General features: G+C 37.5%; 2 protein-coding genes across 3 annotated transcripts in view; one reads left to right on the top strand and one right to left on the bottom strand.

Annotated features, from left to right (window-relative positions):
• Positions 1–787: 787 nt before the first annotated feature.
• Positions 788–20,947, bottom strand: APIP (APAF1 interacting protein). Its single transcript, XM_081936550.1, has 7 exons — positions 20,685–20,947; positions 15,269–15,369; positions 12,046–12,094; positions 8,900–9,017; positions 5,724–5,859; positions 2,071–2,238; positions 788–1,143 (listed from the first exon to the last, which is right to left on the bottom strand). Exons 1-7 carry the CDS (start codon positions 20,742–20,744, stop codon positions 1,044–1,046), a joined length of 732 nt encoding a protein of 243 aa, XP_081792676.1. The 5' UTR covers positions 20,745–20,947; the 3' UTR covers positions 788–1,043.
• A 1,170-nt stretch (positions 20,948–22,117) lies between these two features.
• PDHX (pyruvate dehydrogenase complex component X) overlaps positions 22,118–24,775 on the top strand; it is a 47,003-nt gene continuing 44,345 nt past the window's right edge. The window contains exon 1 of one of the 2 annotated variants that reach the window (XM_081941139.1): positions 22,118–22,298. In XM_081941139.1, coding sequence (XP_081797265.1) covers positions 22,157–22,298 — 142 coding nt within the window. In that variant the 5' untranslated portion in view covers positions 22,118–22,156. Of the gene's footprint in view, positions 22,299–22,345; positions 22,486–24,775 lie in introns of those variants that run through there. The other variant, XM_081941140.1, reaches the window with a different exon arrangement.

Here is a 24,775-nt window from a genome sequence, read left to right as displayed (position 1 = left end):
GTACAGTTCTCTTTTCAGCATTACTTGTTTTAATTTCTGTAGGAGATTATGTGATATACAGTATGTAATTGACAAATATTTAGTTAATATTGGACAGTGTTTGCATAAAGTGTCACCAGGACTAAAGAGGTCTTCTGTTCCTTCCATTGCATACAGTGTTATATATTTTAATGGCAGGGATAAGTGGCTCATATCATTTTGCATTTAAATAGTATTTTAATATTTGCCTGAAGGTCCTTTTAATAAATAATTATCATTTCATGTATGGCAAGATTTAACTCTGCCTTTCAAACTTTGTGCCAGGCATCCCTCGTATCCCCACAAAGCAAATAACGCTGAAGTGTAAATTACAGCAATATATTCCCATTTTACTTTTTCTTAACATATCAAATTATAAGATGACATATGGAACTTTTAAAATGTTATTAACTACATTGACACCCTCTAAAACATTTTGATAAAATAAATACACCATTCATTTCTACATACTATTTTTTTAGGCTCCTCTCATTACTTTTCAAATACCTAAAATGTTGGAAGGATTTCTGTGCTGACATGTATTTTGAATTATCCAAAGAAAACAGCATGTAGGACAAATCTGCTCACTTTCTTAAAGTGTCATTTTTCAAAAGTAAAAGCTAATATCTTATTTTGGCATACTTTTATTCATGGTAGTCTTTCTACACCTATATGAAATTGTTTTGAACATTTCCCCTGTTGGATCCCATGATGTGCTTCTTGTTAGAAAAAAAGAAAAAAGAAAAAAAAGGAACTCTGAATTTAAAAGTTGTAAGGCCACCTTGTTTTAATGATGTATTGTTCAACACTAGAACATGAATTACAAAGATCCCAAAACAAACGAATTATCACATAAATTGAGGGGTAAAGGAATATAATTCAATATCTACACGAAGAATAGAAATTAAATTGGGTGTCCTTCAGACTTTTAATAAACAATGTTGAATGGTTAGTGTTTAATAATCAGACACGTCCTAGAAATCCAGTAATATTGTACTGAAAGGTAGTTTTTAAGTAAAAACTTGCTAAACAATTCCATTTTCTCCACTAGGAATTATAGAAGGATCAATTCCATGCTGTTTCATTTGTACTGCAATGTCAAAAAGGTAGTCGTAACATTCACACCTGAAGAATACACAAAGGAAAAATAAATAAATGAGGGTGGTCCTTTGGTTACATACATTTTGTTTTCAAATCTGTTATATAAATATAAATCAACTAATTTACTATCGCAGCAGAAATAAAAGTGAAAGTTTTCACAATGTACAATACTGCATTCACAGTAAAAGACGACAATTCTGAATTATGATAGATACAGACAGAAAAAAACCAGGTCTATCTCAAATAACAATAGCACAGGAATAGCACTTAGCCTTATATGCCGCTTCACAGTACTTTGTAGCCCTCTCTAAGCTGTTTACAGAGTCAGCCTATTGCTCCCAGAAATCTGGGTCCTCATTTTATGAGCTCAGGACAGAAGGCTGAGTCAACCTTGAGCCTGGTGAGATTAGAACTGCCAAACTGCAGTCAGCCAGCAGTCAGCCGAAGTAGCCTGCAGTACTGCATTCTAACCACTGCACCACCACTCTCAACCAAACTAAGACAACCTTCCCCCTGTAAAATAATATACTTGAGAGGGAAAAAAACCCTAACATTTTGTTAAGGTGAATATAGTATTAGTTTGTTAATAATATCTATTTTAAAATATTTTTCACTATGGAGAAGCAGAATTCTGAGGTACCAGTATTTTCCTTACACAATTGGTAAACCTATGCTGTATTTACCTTATCACCATTCAAAAATCTTTTTAAAACTTTGTTGTTGTTATAACAAATAGAAGCTCTCTAAGTATTTATAAAACAAGTGTAAAAACAGAGTACAGTATATAATATTTTTACACTTGGTAATTGGAATAATTCCCAATTCTCAAAAATAAAAACAGAAAAATCAGGTGATGTAGAAGCAAACATAATCCAGCTATACTTATATGTTAAGAAGTTTTAGAAGAGATAGGCCCACCAATATATTGGTTTACTTCCTCATTCTACTCACATTGTCTTGGCTTTTTCCCATGTTTCACCCCAAACATAAACACCATGACGCCTGACTAGCACAGCACAAGTGTCTGGATATGTGTTCATTGCATGTGCCATTCTCTCCTTCAAGTCCTTCTCTTCAGGTGTATTCTCAACAATAGGGACAACTAACATGTCATCGTATCTGAAAAAAATGAGATTGCTTGACATGAATAACATGGTCATTTTAGCCTCTCATACCTAGTTATCATTGCATTGTTTGTTCAATTTGTTTAAAACATTTATGTCCATGTTTTCTTTTTAACATATCCAAATGTGATCAACAATTAAAGCAAGCAATAACATTCCCCCATTTCAAAACCAAGAATCTATGAAATCATTACAACAAAGATAATTGTAGTACTGTGTTATCATAATAGACCACCATCAAATATACAACTGCCTGTTTAATTTTGGCAAAGGAAGTAATTGAGAAAAAAATGTAATACATATTATAGCTTATTCACAATGAGAATCTTTAAAGACTTATTTTAAACATTGCTTTTTCACCTATTTCAAGATACTGATCATCAGATAAGAGAAAAGTAATTGGGTACATACATTCAGTGGGCATAATCCAAACAAGGATTAAGATAGCAGTGGCAAAATTACTTATAAAGAAATCTGAATGAATTCAGTGCTGTTTGTATTTTTACTGGGGGGAAAAATTAGACTATAACCTCAGTAGTTTTAAAGATATTGACAGCCTAATGTTGACTGGATAATACCAACTATACGATTATGTGTAATTTATTTTAGATGTAACAGAGAAAGATATCACACTTTTATTACCAAAAGTTGATTGTATTCTTGTTTTCAAAAAGTAGCAAAATGTACCGAATCACTTATTACTACTTGTTACCACTTGTTATTTTGTACCCAAAAGGAAGATGAGTTTAAATGTAAAAGCCTATTTTTACATTTTACAAGGTACAACATACATATTATTCTCTCTTGCATAATAGAAACAGCTCTACTAATTCAGGAAAAACATTAGATAGAGATGGGGTATAGGAAGGAAAAGAAAGTAAATATATAAGAATGGGCTGTTTTGGGGAAGTGGTAGAAAGCAATTCGTGCTACTTTCAGCAAGCATAAACCCATCCATGCTTATACTGCATTCAACTCTTCAACTATGAATTGAATGGGTCTTATTCTCAGAAAAGTATTTGCAGACCATGGCTTTGCTAGGAATAGATCTCTTTAATATGGTTTACTTCATAGGAAGTTGAAAGATATCCTTGGGGGGTTTAGAGAAAACTGGTTTGGGGATGGCTTATTTCTTTGGAAAAGAAAGAAACTATCAACAGACATTTGTGCTGGGTGCAAAGCAAATGAAGGTTAGTGCATGTTTACTTGGTAGCAAACTGTACTGAGCTCAGTGGCTCTTACTAGGTAGATATGTTTAGTCCAATTCAACTGTTATGAAATCTGGCAACAGCTTACTCATGTTCAAGGAATGAAAATAAATATTCTAGCCCTGATCTCCTCTTATTACCCTCCCTATGGAAAGGTTGGACGTCAGTAATGGGATATTTATCTGGTGGCTTTCTGAATGACTGAGCCTTCTGATCTTTAAACATCTTAACCCAAGCCTGGTATTCTGCTACACAGAAATAACAGTTTCAACTATTTCCTTCTTCTGCCTCTGTTCCAGTCTTCTGCTTTATTTGCGCCATCTCCTTGCTTTCCACAGTGTTGACCAGTAGACCATATAAAACACCCAGGATATCTGGGGTTCTAAAAGATTATCCATTGGAAAAGCAGCAGAGAGCTCATTGGTCAGTCAGAGTCCGATTATCAAATTACATACCGTATCTATCTGCATGTTACTAGAAAAAATCCCCATGTTTTCCTAGTAACTTTGGAGTCCTACATTAAGAGCACCCACTGTAAACTTGGTAGCTAGTTTTTAAGTGGAAGTAATAATGATTATACATAACATGTTTACAGCATTACCCAATTAGTAGGTGTTACAACACATCCCCGGTTTCATGGAGGACATGTGGAAACATCTCCTTTCATACTGCTGTATTTTTCGGAGTGTCTAGAATGCTATGTTCCAAACTAGGTAAAATGTTAGCATATCCCAATGTAAGAGAAGCTGAGGCATCTTTTATTTATGGTAGTGATATATTATCCTAAAATCAAATAAGTATGAAGTATATAGGTAGTAGTCTGACAATTTGAATTAAATTGGTTTGAACAGTGCCAAGATAACTTAATCCCACAATTATTATTCATTGTGCAAAATCCAGTGAGTACTCTGCTGAATCTTGTTCATAGCTGAGATTTTTAGAATGCTATGTTGATAATATCAATCCAATGAAATGTCCAAGCCATTTTACTTAGGGACTTGATATACGTTTAACTTGTTTTCTCTCTCAAATTCATAATTGAAAGAAAAATCACAGGTTCATTGCTGGAATTGTTAGGTGGCATAATCTTCACAAAATTAAAACTTGCCTTATAATGAACAGTTAAAGCATAGTCTTTAGCAGTCTAGTGACTGCTAGACTAAATAATATTTTACAATGAGTGCTAGGTCGTTCAATCCTCTTGCTGATAAAATATTTTCCCCTTCTCATTTTATCCCTCATACCGTCTCCAAATTTCCAAAGAACTAAGTAATTAACCCATTTTTTATGATATGCAGAATAAAAGAGATTTGTTGTGATCTTAAAAGTTATTTCTTTTCTTGAATAGCTACTTCAATAGAGAGGAATGGGAGTTTGAGCCCATGGAACTATTCTTGTTGTTAGTTGCGAAGTCGTGTCCGACCCATCACAACCCCATGGACAACGTTCCTCCAGGTCTTCCTGTCCTCTACCATCCTCTGGAGTCTATTTAAGCTCATGCTACTGCTTCAGTGACTCCATCTAACTATAAATATAATCAATTTTTGTAAGTATCAAGATAAATTTATGAAGAACAGGATAAAAAGCTTGTCTTTACCATTCTGAAAAAGGTTTCTCGGTATTCACATAATTGGGAGCATGTGTTTGGGATGGATTCATTTTAGATTCTGGGAGTTTAGGATAAAAGTTGAATACAAAAACTATAAAAGTTTTTCTAGCATGTCAAAGACTAGCAATTATCACATATACCTTTGTGGGTCCTAGACCCCTTCATTTAATGCATAATGTGATAATGTCTTTAAGGGTAGGCCTTGATTTACAACCACAATTGAGCCCAAAATTTATGTTGCTAAGTAAATTTGTTAAGTTGCCCCATTTTAAGACCTTTCTTGCCACAGTTGTTAAGTGAATCATTGCAGTTGTTAAATTAATAACATGATTATTAAGTGAATCTGGCTTCCACATTATCAGAAGGTTGCAAAAGGGGATGACCCCGGGACGCTGCGACCGTCATAAATATGAGTCAGTTGCCAAGAGTCAGAATTTTGATCATGTGACCAAGGGGATGCTACGTCCGTCATAAGTGTGAAAAATGGTCAAAAGTCACTTTTTTCAGCGCCATTGTTAAGTTTGAACGGTTACTAAATGAACTGTTATAAGTTGAGGACTACCTGTATTTTTTTGTTACAAAAGACAAAAACTGACTTTCAAAAACTTTATGTATGAAGAAGTACTCCATATTACTCCAATGTTATTTATTATTGTAAATTACCTGAAATATCCCCCTGTAGAACATTTCCTGATTCCTTTGATCATCTCCTGATGAGTGATTATAAACTCTTTCCCTGGATACAAAAGTGTGGCCATTACAGCAGCTTTGGAATGAGTATGAATCACTGCTCCTGCTCCTAAAACAATATTTTTAAAGAAGATAGGATTCAAAAAATCAGTATTTATTCTGTAAGTTGGCCCATTTTAGGTACCTTGGTTCAAAGATTATTTCCCTACGATTCACTATTTTGCCAAGTTAAAGGTTACAGACACGAGTTTGCAGTTTACGAGTAATCCTTGATTTATAATCACGATGGAGCTCAACATTTCCATTGCTAAGCAAGACAGGTGTTAAGTGGGTTTTGCCCATTTTACAACCTTTCTTGTCACAGTTGTTAAGTGAATCACTGCAGTCGCTAAGATCGTAACATGTTTATTAAACGAATCTCTCTCCCCCCCCCGTTAACTTTCCTTGTCAGAAGGTCGCAAAAGGAGGTCACATGAAACTTACAACTGTCATAGCAACATGCCAGTTGCTGATCATCTGAATTTTGATGTGACCATAGGGATGCTGCAACAGTTGTAAGTGTGAAAAAATGGCAGTGTCACTTTTCACTGCTTTTCATTGTAACTTCGAATGGTTATCTATCAAGGACTACCTATATACGATAAGTCCTAATTCTTTTGTGGCTTAATAAATAGTTCCATGTAATTGATTGATGTTTATATATGTGTACGTGAAGGGGGAGGAGGGCAAAAGACAAAATATGTCTCATAATGCCACGATGCAAACCTCATACTATGTCTTCCCATGCATGTGTCATTATGTCTTCACCTTTATAGTTACCCGAGTACACTTATGTGTGCATTCAGCAGTACATATTGCAAGAAAAGCCCTCCTCAATTTGGTACCTATCAAAATGTCTGCCATACAGTAAGGCAGGACTGTCTTCCTGGCTCACAGGCCGGATGCGTCACGCGCTTGCCATGCCCACACCTGGTTTAGCGAAGGCGGAAAAGTCCCGATACATCACGTGATGCCGCTGTGACGACATGAGTTTGACACCCCTGCTCTGTAACATGGACTGCACATTATGGAAGTCACTGATCTCCATACATCTTTTCAGTGGGTTTAGGAAAAGATGCAAGATCGTGCTTATTGTCAGATCTATTAGAATCATAGCTATGTAAGGAAATTATGTCTGCCTATTATAATAGTCTTAAACTAGTTTCTTCCAAAACAATTTTTAACACTGGGATGCTGCCACCAACAGACTAGAAGTAGAATTGTTTCAATATTCGTAATTTCTTGTCTTTAAAACTTGAACGCCTGAGAATAAAAGGATAGATGTAGTCTTCTCTTGTTATAATTCTCTACAATTCTCGATGTGGGAAGACAAGAAGAAACACTGACTTTGACTGGACTTCTTCTAAATCAAAAGCTCCCTCCATTTCAGCATCATCCTATTTCAGGATGGATATTTTATTCAAACCCATCCTCTATTTCAGGACATACATTTAAAACCAACTATTCTTAATATAAGGTATGAATTACAAAAAGCACAGGAAGAGCTCTCTTTGCACACCTTCCAGCTTTCATTTTCCTTCTCTTTCTTTTTACTCCAACTAACAGGAAGAGTCAGATCAGCTAGGAACTTGGGAAGCAAACACATTAATTAGTTTTTTTTTAAATTATTGCCTACGAATAAAGTATTTGCTACGGTAAAAATTCTATTACAACTGTAAACATCCTACTGATAAAATAAGGGCTGTTGTCAATGAATTTGCTGTAGTTTTGTAATCTGTTCCAATAAGACATTACTGAGATCTCTCTAGAATGTTCAGTGGTGGGATTCAATTTTTTTTAGTACCGGTTCTGTGGCTGTGGCTTGGTGTGCATGGCGTGGCTTGGTGGGCATGGCAGGGGAAGGTTACTGCAAAATCCCCATTTCTCTCCCGATCAGCTGGGATTCAGAAGGCAGAGAATAGATGGGGTGGCCCAGTCAGACGTGGTATTTACCGGTTCTCCAAACTACTCAAAATTTCCACTATCGGTTCTCCAGAAATGGTTAGAACCTGCTGAATACCACCTCGGGGCTATAGGCTAGATTGGGAGGTTTAAAAAAAACCTTCAGGAACTAACTACATCCTTTAATTACATAAACTGGCTTAAGGCTCTTTCTCTACATCAGCTTGATCATTCTAAAAAATGAATAGAAAAGGACTAGGGGAGACATGATAGCATGTCTAGTTTAATAGAAAGGACTAGGGGAGACATGATAGCAGTGTTCCAATATCTCAGGGGTTGCCACAAAGAAGAGGGAGTCAAACTATTCTCCAAGGCACCTGAGGGTAGAACAAGAAGCAATGGGTGGAAACTAATCAAGGAGAGAAGCAACTTAGAATTGAGGAGAAACTTCCTGACAGTTAGAACAGCCTCCAGAAGTTGTGAATGCCCCAACACTGGAAGTCTTTAAGAAGATGTTGGGTAGCCATTTGTCTGGAATGGTATAGGGTTTCCTGCCTAGGCAGGGGGTTGGACTAGAAGACCTCCAAGGTCCCTTTCAACTCTGCTATTGTATTGTATGGTATTATTGTATTGTATTGAGTCAGGATCAAATTTGGTATGGGGTAAACTGGTAAAAGAAAATAGAGTTTAAAAGTGGACTGAATTAAGCTGGAGGTTGTGGAGCAAAACAAAAATCCAGAAAAAAATGTCTGCTATGGGAGAGGCCAATGACTCAGAATATTGCCAGTTTCTGGGGTCCCCTCCCTTCTGGCCATGTTTTCTACATCAAGCCTATTATTAAGGGATTGGAAATAATTCCAGACGCCACACTTCGTGCCCTTTCCTACTTTTTCTTTTTTTTAAAAAAAAAAGAGGACTGAACTGTAATATATCTTCATTTGGGCCTTGGCTGAAGATGAACGAGACATCCTTTTAACCTAGGTTGTTTTGTTTCCACCCACTTTGTTATCCCTGCCATTGCTATCCTTCTTTTGTTTCTCATTTTTATTGTCTTGTTTTTCATGTTTGAAATCATTTGTAAATCATCCAGAATTGCTAGGAGTCTGGTGGCCTCTAAATCATCATAATCATCTGCCTTCCAGTCACGTTACAGACAAAAATCACTCTATTATCAATGGCATCTACCTCCAAGAATATTTAGGCCATACCTCTCATGATGTAAGCATTCATGAACAGAGGTGTACATTGACTCTTCCTGAGTTTCTTGTAGGATGGAGGGCCACTAATGTCTCTTTCTTCAATATCACACACAAATATGTCTTCGGGCTATAATGAAAGAACAGCCAGCTGGGATAACCATCACTTTTCAACAACAACAACAAAAATGCTTTAGAAAAGTTTGACAAACCATGAAAATTTATTTTTGACAAGGGTATTTCAAATTGAGAAAGTACTAGAACAAAAGCATGTTGATACAATTGATTCAGTTTATCAGGGTTCTAAGAAAATGTACTTTATGAGTGAGGCACCTATGCAAGTATACACACACACTACGGACAGTCCAAAAATATCCTTTCCAAGTTCAAGCTCAATTGAAACTGGTTTTTCTACTATGCAGGAGAAGCTGGCTATAAGCAGCATTGACTGGCTATAATGCTTGTGCTGTCGGAAGCTCAGCTCTTCCTAAATATGCAGCATTTTATCTTCCATTCAATCGTAAAAATGAAGTGAAACTCTTCTGAACAGAGAACCTAGCAAGACATTTAATCATGTTATTTTTGCACATTCTATAACTTCTATGGTTTTAGAATTATTTTTGCACATAGTATAACATTTTATGGTTTTATAACTTTTGATAACACTTGGAAGATTGCTTATCCACAACTTCAACACAATATAGATGTAACACTGATAAGCATACAACCTGCTGAACTTATACATCACAATACAAAGGGAAGGGGCACTGACTTCACTAAGATTACATGTACAGTAAGAGAGTATAATTGTCAATTTAATTATTCTACTTTATACTCAATGCATTTGCTTGATTTTAATGGACTGAACTTATTAACCACTAATATTTGCAATCATCACAGCCTTGGTGATCGGTTTTCAAATATTTGTCCTTGAAAAGATTAAACAAACAAATGAAAACTGAGACTGCAATTACCCACAATCCATCTTCTAAATCTGGCACATTCAAAGGAATAAATAAACACAGCTCTATTTAAATATGCACAATGTAATCAAATCCATTTAATTCAGTGGAACATACACCCAAATAAATTGGGATAAGTTTCCAGTTTTAAATTAGAAAACATGCATTAATATCGATGAAGATTAATGCAATCTTAAGAGGCTGTAAGTTAGTTCTAACTAATAATACTGCTTTTTATAATAGTATCATAAAATTTGTGAATTATAACTTTTCATACTTCGCAAAACATCTAATTTAAAATCCAGGAATTCACCGCAGTATAATGTTTCTCATACAGGACTAGTATTTTTCATTGTTTAAAAAATGTTGGCAACATTCTAGAATTATAAAAGAGGAACCTCTTCCCACCTAGCTTGCAAATTGAGAGGAAGTGTTCACCGATGGATAGTTAGATAATAGATAGAATAGCCTAAAGTCAAAAGGTAAAATAGATAATCTGTATTTGCTCATGCCCAGTAAGACTCAGATGGAGGAAAGTTGGAAACTGCTAACCTGAATGTAGTTCTTTTGTCATGCCTTGAGCACAAGTTCCCTATGAAGAAGTCACTTTAGTGGAGGAACAAGGAGTAGGACAGAAAACTCTTTCCCCTTTTTGTTGCCTGCCACTCTCCCTCAACCAGATCCCACTTGGGGGGAAAGAGGGAGGCAGCAGAGTAATGGTAGAGTGCATTCTTTAGCCTATTGACTAGCTGACTTGCTGCCTCAATCAGGGCTGGCAGCGGTACTCTCCAGCAAGCCCAGAGGTCATGGCAGAGGTTATGGCGAGAAGAAGCCAGGGATTTTTACTTGGAGTGGATGGGCAGGGGAGAGAATAGACATATAGCCCTGTGGCTGAATGGAGCAGGAGAATATGACAATAGGCCATATGGAGTTCTCCAGGTACCCAACCTGCCTTAGGTTTCTCCCTATGCAAATGTTTACACTGAGGAACTCTTACAGCATTTTCTACTGGAAAACATTCCTTTCTTACTACTTCTTTTTGATTCATCTTCAATATGTCCTAGCGGCAGGCTGACCCAGAGATGGAGGCTTTTGTGTGAGGACATGTCCTCAATAACAAGAGAGCAGGCCATCTGTAGAGAGCCAAGGGAATCTCTTGAAGGACAGGAGGAAGAATTATCGTCAACTGTCAGATAAACAGGGCCTGAGTCCAGGTCAAGAAAGGAAGTTAAATAAATGTCTCAGATAAACCCCTCCTTAGTTTACTGGAAGATAAAGGGAAGGAGAAGGAAGCATATTCAGTCCTGCAAGATTATATTACTATAGCTTTACAATAAAAATAGAAGTGACCTCTTTGGCACTGGTTTCCTAGTCTGGTCTATCTTGAAGGGATGACATCATTTCAGGTGAACCATATATTTCTTCACTGGTAATTATCAAATAGTTATAAAGGCAGACTTAGCTAGTCTCTAGTTTTTCATGTAGGAATATAAAATAGTAGAGATGTAAGAGAGTGACTTCCTTTTATGTCTTCTAACAAGCTTCCTACCATGGCCTGTCAAAGTGATTGTCTTTTGACCATCTTACAGGAAGGGACTGACCTTTTACATATTAATAAAATGCCTTAATTAGATAGTATGCAAAAGAAAAGATTCCTATAGCATACTTCACTTTTGCTCCCCCACTCATTCATACTGCCTCCTAGCGTTCAACTTCAAAATCTTTAAAATCTCATATAGTCCAGAGGAAGCAAATAACAAAAATGAAAATTCTTTTTAACAACACACGTAGCAACAATTCTATATGTGTTCCAGAGGTGGTATTCAGCAGGTTCTGGAGAAGCAGTAGCGGAAATTTTGAGTAGTTCGGAGAACCGGTAAATACCAACTCTGACTGGCCCCATCCCCATCTATTCTCTGTCTCCCAAGACCCAGCTGATTGGGAGGGAATGGGGATTTTGCAGAAACCCTTCCCTGGAGTGGGGAGGGAATAGAGATTTTACAGTATCCTTCCCCTGCTACACCCACCAAGCCAGGCCACACCCACAGAACCGGTAGTAAAAAAAATTGAATGCCACCACTAATGTGTTCATCTAGAAAGAATTCCAGAGGACTTTCTCATGAATTAGTATGGAGAGACTGTGAATTTATTTTAAAGGCTACAATCCAGATAGAAATACTACTCATATTTACTTACCTGTATTCTTTCTTTTTGGACACCAGACGGAGCAATATATATTTCATTGCTGGGAGGGAAGGAGAAATCAGAATTGTAATTGTAGGCAGAAGGCAGCAAGAAAAGCTAAAGTTCATTTACAGACATTACAGGATACACAATACTTGCTTCCACTATTACATTTTGGCAACTGTGCTTAACAAATTGCCATAGGTTTGGCTAGCTCGAGAACAATTAGCATTAATGCAATGGAGCTACATTTATAATCCCTGACATTTTGTCTCACCAGTACAATCAATGCGATTATATAGAGCAAGCTTCAAACATAGTCTGTAAATTGTACCAGTGAAAAAAACACGCAGTTATTGCAGAGACACAAATCAACTTAATTAAAAGAAGCTACAGGATCCTGAAAGGAAAAGTGGAAACAAAAAGCTTATGGTTAATGACTACGGCTAAAAGGAAAAAAAACTATTTCACACATCTCTATATAAAATCTGTGGGACAGAATAAAATAGTCTCCTTTAAGAACAACTATTTTAAATCATCCTTACTTTTGTAAGCATGAAGAACAGGGACACCTAGTGGTTAATTAGTCAGGTAAAACCAGATTTTCTACTGTTTGAAGGCAAAGTTAGCATTATCTTTACATCAGAAAGAAGTGGCAGAGATTCTATCTTCATGAGTCAGATCTCATTGGATCACTAATTTGTCAAGTATTCGCAAACAGCAAAAAGCCTACAGCACAGCTATTGGCAACATTAAAAATTTAACCATTTGCAATATGTTTGTTAATGCTAAAACATTCTCCAAGTCACTTATGGCAATATGCTTGCTTTAACTAACCCATTGCATTTTTGGGGAGCTTTAGTATGCATAACATTTGACTGTAATGGCAGATAACTAATGATGGAAAAATGAAAAAGTATTTCTCTTTTCTGGCGGAAAAATGATTTTATAATTTTCCTGCCTCCCTTAAGACAGATCATCATAAAAACAGTTTTAGCAGATATATATGAGCAACTGACCCAAACAGAGCTGTAATAACACTGAACACCTTTTAAAACCCCTTATAACTAGGAAGGACAATATATTATATTCTGAGATGTAAATCTGTATATGCACAAAAATATTACTACTATTTGAAATTATTGAGAAATATAAACCCATGAATTTATTATGTGACTTTTTTTTTACTCTGAAGTGGAACATGTAAACAGCTATCACGAACCAAAAATTATTTCTTGTTCCTAAGATTGAGATAGAAACGTTAGAAAAATTTCATTTGAAGGAGCAAAACTTACATTAGGAAGTTATTTTATGTAGACATATTACATGATTTTCCTTTTATTACCACTATGTGGCGCTAACAACCCACAAAGTAAAATACTGACATGATTTCTTTGAAGTAGAAATGATTTTCCCAGCAGTTTCAGATTGATAACATTTGGGAGTGTATACATGCATACAGATTAAACAAAATGTGTACGCAAAACTTTATTCAGCAAGAACGGAATCTGGATTTTTAAAAGACATTGTGGAATTATTGCTGAGATTCCCCACCCCCCATGCCATTTTGATGGAGATCTCCAAACTTCCACATGTTGAGGAAAAAGGGAGATCTTCTATTTCATTAGGTTGAATGACTGTACTTCTCTAACTGTGGGATCATCATTTCAGAGAAATCTTACCTAAATAGAGGAACAGAATGACCATGGACAGGGGAAAAAGCAGAAGGACTGGGAGCAATTTCCAACTTCCTGCCAGTTTCCCTATTGTATTTACTTATTTAGAAAATGTACTGGGTAACTCCTTCCCAAAGTTTCCGTCTTTCCTCCCTCCCTTCCGCTTTCTTCCACCTTTCTTCCTTCCCTCTTTTTCTTCCTTCTTTACTCTTCATTCCCTTCTTCCTCCTAAGCTTCCTTCATTCTTTCTTCTCTAGAATTCCTGCTGGCTTTTCCATGTGGGAAACTTGCAGAGAGAAAGTCAGTGGGGAAGACAATAATCAGTTGCAAGTTCAAGGCCAACAGGCAGATAAGTAACTGCTGTTGAATGGAGGAGGGAGCAAGGAGTTGCGTGGAGATATTGATCAGGAAGGGTGTGTGCACAACAGGTATCTTGCTAGTCAGGGAAGGTGTAAGGGGCGGTGGATCATAAAGGGTGCACAGGATGCGTAAGAGGTACTGTGTGGGTCAAGTAAGCTGCAGGGATGTGTGTGTCATGGGTCAGGCAGGGTGTGTAAAAGGGCTGTGCATATTGGAAATGACAAGTAGGGCCAAATTGGGGGGGGGGAGGTTTGGGCCTGGAAGGGTGGCCTGTTCCTCCCAATTCCTTCCACTCCTCCCTTCCCTTTTCAGTTGGCAGATAAGTGTGGCTGCTGCAGGATATGGAAGTGACTAAAGCAGCAGCCCTGAACCATTTTGGCACCAGGAACCTGTTTCATGGAAGACAATTTTTCCACAGACCGGGGGAGAGGGGGATGCTTTCAGTTTCACTTGATCCCCATTATGCAGCCTGGTTCCGAACAGACTGCTACTGGTCCGTGGTTCAGGGTTGGGGACCCCAGGACTAAAGGATTGTGAGAGTGGCTAGGAAACTATAACAGAACCCTGAAAATAGTCATGTGACTGCTATATCAACCCTGCAGCTCTAAAGCAATCACAACATTCCCACATTTCATTCTCTCAGGAGTCCTGGAATTTGGACACACTCTGTAAATCAGCCCATTTGAGGAACTTTGGTTCAAAATTATTGCTCTATGATGCACTGTTTTGCCCAGTTAAAGATCATGAAATTTCTGCAATATATAGACAGATTTATTTGTAATCTAGTAAATATTTCAGTAAATGCAGGTATTTTATTTCTTTCATGATTTTGTACCAATAATGTGTGTTGTCGTTGCAGAAAATTCATGTGTACCTTTTTTAGAAATACTAAAGAGATGTCCCTACTCAGAAGTGTCTGCTTTGTGTTCTACATTCAATCAATAGATTTGTGAATTATGCTAAAATAATTTGAATCATTTAAGCATCAAAAGCTTCATCAAATTCCACAACATTTTTGAGTTATTAAACTGTATGTAGTTTTTTTCCTACATCAGGAGATAAATAATATCTACTTAGTTTTGAGTTACCTGAAGAGTGTAATGCATCTTAATAAGTGTTGTGTTTCATTTTTCACAAACTCTTATTTTTCAAAAACTGGCATGAGTTAAAAGAATTCTAAAACTTCTCGTATTATTTACCCATGTTTCACGCTGATTCCACCACCAGTTCCTGTAACCCATCCTAAATGATAAAATTGCCGACAAAGTTCTGGAATCAAATTCCTTGGGTGCACATTTTCCTATAGGAGAAACAAAAAAATATCTGATCATTTAATATTTTTTTAATACATCTCTAGTGGTTAATTTATTATTTGGGTTAAAAGTATTTATATATCGTGTAGAAAATCTCTGGGACGCCCAGAATCACGTAATTGAGACGAGCCACTATACAAATCAATAAATAGTTATTGAGAGTCAACACTATAGAGTCAACATTGTAGAGTCAATACTGACTCTACAATGGGATAGTATCTGCCCTGTAAGGTAGATCATATTAAGAATCCAATGCCATATAGTAGATCAACTTTTTTATTATAAATATGTAGTAATAGAATTTTTCAAAATTGAATGCACATCTCACCTCCCTCCCTTAATCTTTGTGAAAACTAGGGATAGTCTCAATACAATACAATACAATAGTAGAGTTGGAAGGGACCTTGGAGGTCTTCTAGTCCAACCCCCTGCCTAGGCAGGAAACCCTATACCATTCCAGACAAATGGCTATCCAACATCTTCTTAAAGACTTCCAGTGTTGGGGCATTCACAACTTCTGGAGGCAAGCTGTTCCACTGATTAATTGTTCTGTCAGGAAGTTTCTCCTCAGTTCTAAGTTGCTTCTCTCCTTGATTAGTTTCCACCCATTGCTTCTTGTTCTGCCCTCAGGTGCCTTGGAGAATAGCTTGACTCCCTCTTCTTTGTAGCAACCCCTGAGATATTGGAACACTGCTATCATGTCTCCCCTAGTCCTTCTTTCTCTTAAGCTAGACATACCCAGTTCCTGCAACCGTTCTTCATATGTTTTAGTCTCCAGTCCCCTAATCATCTTTGTTGCTCTTCTCTGCACTCTTTCTAGAGTCTCCACATCTTTTTTACATCGTGGCGACCAGAACTGAATGCAGTATTCCAAGTGTGGCCTTACCAAGGCATTATAAAGTGGTATTAACACTTCACGTGATCTTGATTCTATCCCTCTGTTGATGCAGCCTAGAACTGTGTTGGCTTTTTTGGCAGCTGCTGCACACTGCTGGCTCATATTTAAATGGTTGTCCACTAGAACTCCAAGATCCCTCTCACAGTTACTACTACTGAGTAAGGTACCACCTATACTGTACCTGTGCATTCCGTTTTTGTTGCCTAAATGTAGAACCTTACTCTTTTCACCATTGAAAACGTCCAGGACGTTTACTCAAATTACAACTCTGCAGCTCTTTCTGTTGTCCTTCAATGTCATTTCTTTTTCCTTCTACAGGTGGTGATAATGGCATGAGTTGCACCAACTACAGCTGGTTATAGATATCTCTGGCTTGGTTTTTACCTGCTATTCCAGCCAAAGCCAAGTATGCAAGTTGTGAGCCTGCTCTCTGATGACTAGTGCTTACCCCTCAAGGAACAACTCTACTGGTGACTGATAGCTTTAATGAATCTACAATAGCTCATCTTATTAGGATTTAATTTCAGACTATTCTCTTATCCAGACCCTGACTTTATTTAAGGCATCAGGAATAGGCATTGACAGTATTTCCCTCGTAACTCACAGTAGCAATTTACAATTGGGTGTCATTCACATATTGGTAATATAACAACCCAAACTGTGGGTGACCTCTCCCAGCAGCTTCATATAAATGCTAATGGCATTAAAAGCCACTGAGTGGTCCAATAAGGTTTGTTAGGTTTATTTGTTAGGTTTATTTGGATTTATATGCTGCCCTTCTCCAAAGGACTCAGAGTGCACTATGTCCTTCAGGTCTTGACAAGTTATTTAGGAAAGGTTTTGAATATATCTTCTTAAGATGTGCAACAGATGTTTCATTATGATTGGATAGCTATACATTTTCTTTAAAAAGAACCACTTCCTATTTCAGATAAAAAACACAAATTAAGTTTTTCAAACTCATTCCATTTGTTTGAGTAAAGCTGTCAGCATAATCAACTTTAAAAATGGCTTTTAAATTGAGTTTTTTTCCTGAAATTATCACTAACATCTGCAGTTTGACATCCTTCACTTACCACATTTTGACAGCTGCAAAATAGCAACCCCAGAACAATTAATGCGAAAGGATGTTGGCAGAATACAGCTTTGTACAAACTCTTCACCACTAATATTGATTTGTTTATAAAAAGAAAGCGTTCTCTGTAAGCGTTCATATTACTATGTATAATCTAGCCTTTATACATGCACCCTGGCAAAATATTAGACATACTTCCATAAGGTGAAAGGTTTTTCCCCTTCAGTATCTTTCAAGATAAGCTGCAACTTATGTTACATATGGAAATAATGACATGATACATTTTACAGTCCTTCCTATCTGTAGGTTTCACTGGCATAGTGTCACCAAATTTCCCAGATTTAAAGTTAAGAGTAAGGTATGCAAGATGTTTTCTATTAGATTGTTTATTAATTTATTTTCCCCAAAATTCTTTTCTTTTCCCTGGCTTAAAATCAAATGTTTTCTTGGAGATTTTTAATAATTGACTCACAAAAATTAAACTGTACAAGTGGAGCTACTCTTCTGGGAGTACCAAGCAAATGTTATCCCAAACGGCAAGTAGCCAATACTTATTCTATTTTTAAAATCCATACTAGATGTTTTCTTATCTTTCAAGCTGCACTTGTGTGATAATGAGTTAATACAAAAATCTTCCCAAAAATGTTAAGTGCAGCTGACAGTCACTAAAATTGCCCATCTTTAATTTAGTGTTCCCTGAATATTGAGCATGGCTACCGTGGCTATTAATTTTTCATTAATGGGAAACATAATTTGGGTAACATAGTTGGATTGATTTTTACTTCAACAGTTTTCTCATTGTACAGCAAATTATAGAAAAGCCCCAATCAGATCAATTTGATCAAGGCTTGCAATTCTATTTTTGATATAAATTGACAAATTATAGTTCAGACCCAATGGCAAACTACGTTTTGGCACAAAAAGGAAGGAACTGAGAGTTATATTCGCATGATTTCCATGTCACACAACATTAATTAAATTTATATGCCGCCCATCTCACTCTGCAAAGCGACTCTCTATATGAGGATTGTGAAGAATTCTTCTTTACAAATTGATAATTCCTGCTAAGCAAGAATTGTAAACAAAAACAACCAAATTGGGAAAGATTTTTCTATGCTTTGTTTAGTGCAAAGGGCAGACCAAGGACTCTCCACTGGAGTAATTTATAGACTTGAAAATCAGGAATAAAACAAGTTCTCCTTCTCTGGCCTGTTAAAAACCAGACATGCTTAGTTTATAATGCCACAATTTGTTTTGGTTTCTTGGTTTTATTGAATAAACTTCAAACCAGAAGTTTTAAAACAAAATGGCTATGTTCACAGGTATTCCTGCCATTATTTTATAAACCAGAGATTGTTGAATAAAGCAACATTGACTGGTTTCATACAAATAAAACAGGAGATGCATAGAACAGTTTAGTATGACACATATACCAGGCAAACCTGGGCTGTATTAAGATTGTTGACTTCCATGTCACAGAACTCCTCAGCTTCCCCACAAGCATAGATGTGAAATTTGGGAGTGTCACATATAAAAAGGGTCAAAACTGCAAAAGATTGAGTGGGGATCATGTAAGAACATAGACAATTATTGAATTTGGCATGGAAATGGCTGCAGTGGGTCAGAGTGAAGATGTGAAATTGATGTAGGCTGACTTGGGATTTTCTGTTGTCAACCCTTCCCGCACCACCTTGGTAGGTCCTTTAAAAAAAACACTGTGTTAAATTCAGAACTTATACTGCAATTTGGTGCACTTCCCATCTTAACATGTGGCATCATCTGGTCGATCTTATCTGGCTTGGAAACTAAACAGAATTATATATGATTAATACTTTAATAGGAGATCACAAGGAATATGTAGATTGTAAGTTAAACTGTAAACTCAAAAAATATCCTGAAGAAGGCAATGCAAGTCGAGGACTTAGCAGCTACCAAGAAAACTACATGTTTGGGTCTTTGAAATGATTAGAGGTTGAGTCTGAGGTTAGCATTTTATTTTTTTATTGATTGATTTATAGGAAAAAAATCTATACATGTCAACTCCATGCAAGTTTTTGATCAGGAAGTTGTGTGGATTCAGGAGTTGTCCATGCTTGCTTTGTTTATTATAGATAGATGATAGATAGATAGATAGATAGATAGATAGATAGATAGATAGATAGATAGATAGATAGATAGATAGATGGTAGATATTTCATTAATGACCTTAATGTAGCATACCTTAGTACTCTTTCTTCCTATTTTCCCGATTACTACAATCCTACAAGGTAGTTTAGACTGAAAGACAATGATTGGGAAAGTAACATCAATAGTACGTGCTCAAAACTGGAAAGGATCGACACAAGGCACAATGGAGTAATGGCTAATGAAAATGATGGAACTTGCAGGTTTGGCTAAATTGACTTCTTTGCTTGGACAAAAAAACAATATTTACATTTATGACTGCCTATAGACTTTCTGGGGAAAAAACTACACATTTTCCTTTGTAATCATAGAGTAAGAGTTAATTTTGTCAACATATTTAATTTTGTGGCAGATGAAATTGGAAGCTTCTCTTTTTTTTCTCTCTCTCTCTCCTTTTGCGCTCCCCCCTCCCCTTTTTTTCTCCCTGTACTCTTTATTAGTTTGTGTTAATTTTTATGTGTTTTGTAAAACATTTAATACTTTTTTTTAAAAGAAGGAAAACTGTATGGCAAGATCAATCTTTGCATTTGGTGGAACAGACCAGGCTCACAATTAACATTAGGCACCCCATGACTCTACTATATCTGCTGCATTAACCTTACCTAATAGTAAATCAAAAAAATCGGATGTTATATCAGAAAGGTCAACTCCACAATCCATTCTCAGTTCAGTACTGTATCCAAGCACCCGCCTGGCATCTTCCCTGCCTACAATTACTAAGAGTCTGCATTAATTCTTCCTGAAACATTACATTTAGATCAAGGTGTCATAGGCAGGACACAACCACAAGCGAAGGCTACTTTCCTGTTACGTTTTGAGGCTTTTAACGGATGCTATTCCTACTATAAATAAAGGGAAGCTCTTTTGCAGCAGTGTCGAATTTTTATCGATTGTGTGCCATGAAGTCATTTTCGTCTCCTAGCGATCGTTTTTGCCGGCCACACTTTTAAGCAAAAATCAAGTTTACTGCCCGCACCTTAGTCAGACAGACTTGCAGGAAGCCTCCCGTTAGGGGAGCGATCGAATTATAAAACTCGACCTGGACAGCCAGAGAGCAATTAACACCTTAGGTTATTGCGCGCCATCTCTCTCCCTCATCTGAGGGAGAACTGAATCGGCGGGTGCCACTGAGTGCAGCCCGTTACCTTTGCTTCCTCGAAGCCGTTCCTGTACGGACAAGCGCAGTCCCCAAAGGGCTCCGCCATAGCGCTACAGAGAGTCTTCTTAGGGCCGGAGCAGCTCCTTTCGGAAAAAGCCCCCAGCCCTTCCGACTCCGGCGCGGGGGAGGAGCGTCCTCGCGTATCTCGAAAAGTGGCGGCGCAAAGAACAATGGGTTGGAGGTCGTAGCTTGGGGTCACCGGCCGGGAATAAAGTTGCCTTGGTCGAGCGTCCGTGAATTTGATCCGTTGCACCGTTACTAAATGAGTCGTAGCCGATTAAAAAAAGGGGGGGGGGCATATATGCCCCCGATGAGACGCACAGTTGCAAACATGACTCCAAATGCTTCGCTACAAGAATAACTTCTTCCTAGCATCCATTCCTAGCATGTCACTTGTTCGTTCAGTTTTTTTCAGGTCACGTTTCGGTTTGGTTAGATTGTGTGAAAACGGACGAGGCCTTTACAACCGGGTAACGTGCTTAGGTAATGGAGACAGTAGGCCAGGGGTGTCCAAACTTGGGAACTTTTAAGACTTGTGGACTTCAACTCCCAGAATTCCCCAGACAGCCATGCTGGCTGGGGAATTCTGGGAGTTGAAGTCCACAAATCTATAAGTTCCCAAGTTTGGACACCCCTGCAGTAGGCTATACACAGATGTATACCGTCTTGTCCACCCTTTCCTTGCTACCCGATTGTTTAATAGTCTATTTTACAAGTGGCTGCATCGCTTGTGTTTTCTTCCCGTCAATATCAAATGATATTTCCTTCTTTATTTCAAAATTGTTTTTACTTCTCCGCCCCGCCCCCCCTCAAAAAAAGCATGTCAAACATCAGATTACTGGTGCCAAACTCTGCATTAAACACATGTAAATTGCGATTGCCTTTACCCGGTGTGTTCTGCTGGATAACCGAATGGACTTCTAAAGTTAGTTTTATTCGGCAACAACTGATTAGTTCGAACCGATCAGTCAATTAATATTTTTCACCCATAATTTGCTTCACTGTTTACTATTCTGCTGATATGCAGTATATAAAATGTCAGAGATGCTATTATAGTATATTCATTTGTATGCCCTTTGTGAAGTGGCAATAAAGAAATGAGGCTTGTGATGGGAAGATGTTTGTATTTCAAATACACTCTTAAAATACTGGGAGGAAGTCTACTACACTTGGGTGAAGCTGTGTTCATATTTATTTTTTTAAAAAAACCTTGAAATAGGAAAATATGTAGTGAAAGAAGTCGGAGTCTAAATCCTATTTAATGCAAATTGGGCTTTAATAGTGCAAATTGGGCTTTCACAAAAGTCCCCCTCTTCAGAGAATGCATGGCTGGTGTATGACTACCGAGTTCGTGCGCGAATTCAGGCAGAAAAGACACCTTGCGGTGGGAGGGAAATACTCTTTTCAGGCAATGAGATAGACAGCCTGGCCTCGGAAGGGGAGGGAAAGGGGGGAAAGATGGCAGCCTCCTTATGGCTGATCCACCGCTGCAGAGGGACGATCAATCGCTTGCTGGGCAGGAATTTAATGCGAGCGCCCCTCGGTTCCTTGTCCCAGGCGGTGGGTTGCAAATTCCTACATACGACCCCGGAAACCTTGGGTGAGCACCTGACTATTCCCGGGAAAATTGCTGCCTTAGCCGTTTGTTGTTAAACCGGGGGTTCGGTTGGGTGAACCGGTGAAGGCAGCAAGGATAGGGCTGTGCTTCTGTAGGCGTGGTGGATTCAAGAAACTATCAAGGAATAGGAATGGATGCCAAATAGCCAGGATGTGGAGCTCACTGCAAAGTTTGTATTACTTTGATTCCGTGGTATAAAGAAGGATCTTGCAAGTGGCTGGGGCGCCTTGAATGAGCTTTAGGCATTCTATTAATGTAGGTCCATTTCTTTCAGTCCCTTGAAGGTTTCCTTTCAGAATCAACGAAGTAATTTTAGAAGTTTGGCTTCCTGATATAACGTAGGCCAAAAGGAGAACTATTTTAATAGGGTTAAATCAAGCATCCCAAGAGGGGGCTGACTGCCTTTTGTGAAATGAAATGTTTATCAATAAGCATATTTAACATTCTCCTCTAGAATATGTCCTCAAAGAGTTAATTGTGCAGGGTAAATATTAAATAGATAGAGAAGCAAAGCATTGCTGCCATATTTTGCTCCATGTTACATATTAAGGGGAAGATTTGCAAAATAGTGGCCAAGTTCTGGCAGAATGATAAAGGTTAAAATGTGTTTTGATGATGCATTATATTTATAGTACAGCCATATTCCATACTTTCAGCATTCTTCATGCATATGTTAGATTTAATAAGATCACAGTATTGTATATTGATTCATATTTAGAATGTGTTCAGTATAAAAAAGATAAAGTGGCAGATGATTAATAGGAAGAATATCTGACTATGATGATTGAGGCTTATTTCCAGATACGTTCTAAAGTGAAGATTTAATAGTCTTATACACTTGAGCCAATCTCTCTGTGCATGCAGATGTTTAATTGGTATATTACTTTTTAATAAATTGACATACAGCTTTCATTTTAAATTGAACTGTAGGTAGTCCTCAACATGCAATCAATTTTTAACAACAATTTAAAGTTACAACAGCTTTGAAAATGATTTGCAGCCTTTGTAAAACATAATCTCCTATCACTGTGGTCTATTATGCCTTTTGGGGTAGCTGGCTCACATTTATAGCCAGTTACCAATCATGCAATCATGTGATTACCATTTGTAATCTCTGCCTAGAAAGTCAATGAGGAAGCTTGCAGGGAAAGTTGGAAGCAGAGGGAATGGGGAGCTACGGATTTTAATCAGTGTGAGTTTCTCATTGATGATAGTATAAGCAGTTAAACATTAAATAAAGGATCAATGCAAATATCTAAATTATTTGTCCTAATTTGATTCCAGAGAAAAATGTATTTTTTGCAATTATCCGTTTTTGCTTCTTAAGATTCCTGGGTATTTATTCATTCAGTGTAATGATATTGTATGTTGTGCATAAAGGCTAAAATAGGTATATGCAACCAACAGCACTGGACATATGCAATCTCACAAGATCTTAAACTTTTAATATTATTATGTACATTAATATATACATTATATTAATGTGTCTACACATAAACATTCATACACATTATATGTATATATGATATATTTTATATGCTGCCCAAGGCAATTCCTCTTTCCTCTTCCCTCAGTGGGGCTGAGGCAAACCAAAAGGTTAACACCCAAGGGCTAAAGTGTCACTGAATTGCTGAATCCGGCTTGTCAATCGTGCAGCATTCTTGGCAGCATTGCCTTTTTCTGAAACTTTTTTTCATATACTTTTGTCTACAGCAGTGGTTCTCAACCTTCCTAATGCCGCGATCCTTTAATACAGTTCCTTATGTTGTGGTGACCCCCAACCATAAAATTATTTTCGTTGCTACTCTATAACTGTAATTTTGCTACTGTTATGAATCGTGATGTAAATATCTGATATGCAGGATGTATTTTTATTGTTATAAAGTGAACATAATTAAAGCATAGTGATTAAACACAAAAACAATATGTAATTATATATTGTGAAATATTTATTTCTAATTACAAATAAATGAAATTTTGTCTAGGAAGTTTAAGAGCAGGCTCCCGGCTCTAAGTGGAAAGAGTGCCTTTCTTTCTCTCTGTCTCTGTCTCTGTCTCTCTCTCTCTCTCTCTCTCTCTGTCTCTCTCTCTCTGTCTCTCTGGCACTTTGTCTCTCCCCTCCCTTCCTCCCTCTCTGTAATTCTCTCTGTGTGTCTCTGTGTCTCTATCCACCATTCTTCTCTCTCTGTAATTCTCTCTCTGTGTCTCTCTCCTCTCTTCCTCCCTCTCTGTCTCTCTCTGTAATTCTTTCGCTCTGTCTCTCCCCTCCCTCTCTCTCTGTCTCTCTCCTCCCTCCCCCTCATCTCTGTCTCTCTGTGCCTCTGTCTGTCTCTCTCTCGCTCTCACACACTCATACAGACACACACACACAGACACACACACGTACAGTGGTCACCTCATCTGTTCTTCGGGTGCTGCACAAGCCCACGTGGCGTGTGCTGAGCTCTTGTGACAGTTGC

This window comes from Natrix helvetica (genome assembly GCF_964273705.1).
Source record: "Natrix helvetica genome assembly, chromosome: 1".
Lineage (NCBI taxonomy): Eukaryota > Metazoa > Chordata > Lepidosauria > Squamata > Natricidae > Natrix > Natrix helvetica.
This window is presented reverse-complemented; position numbering and strand designations above follow the sequence as displayed.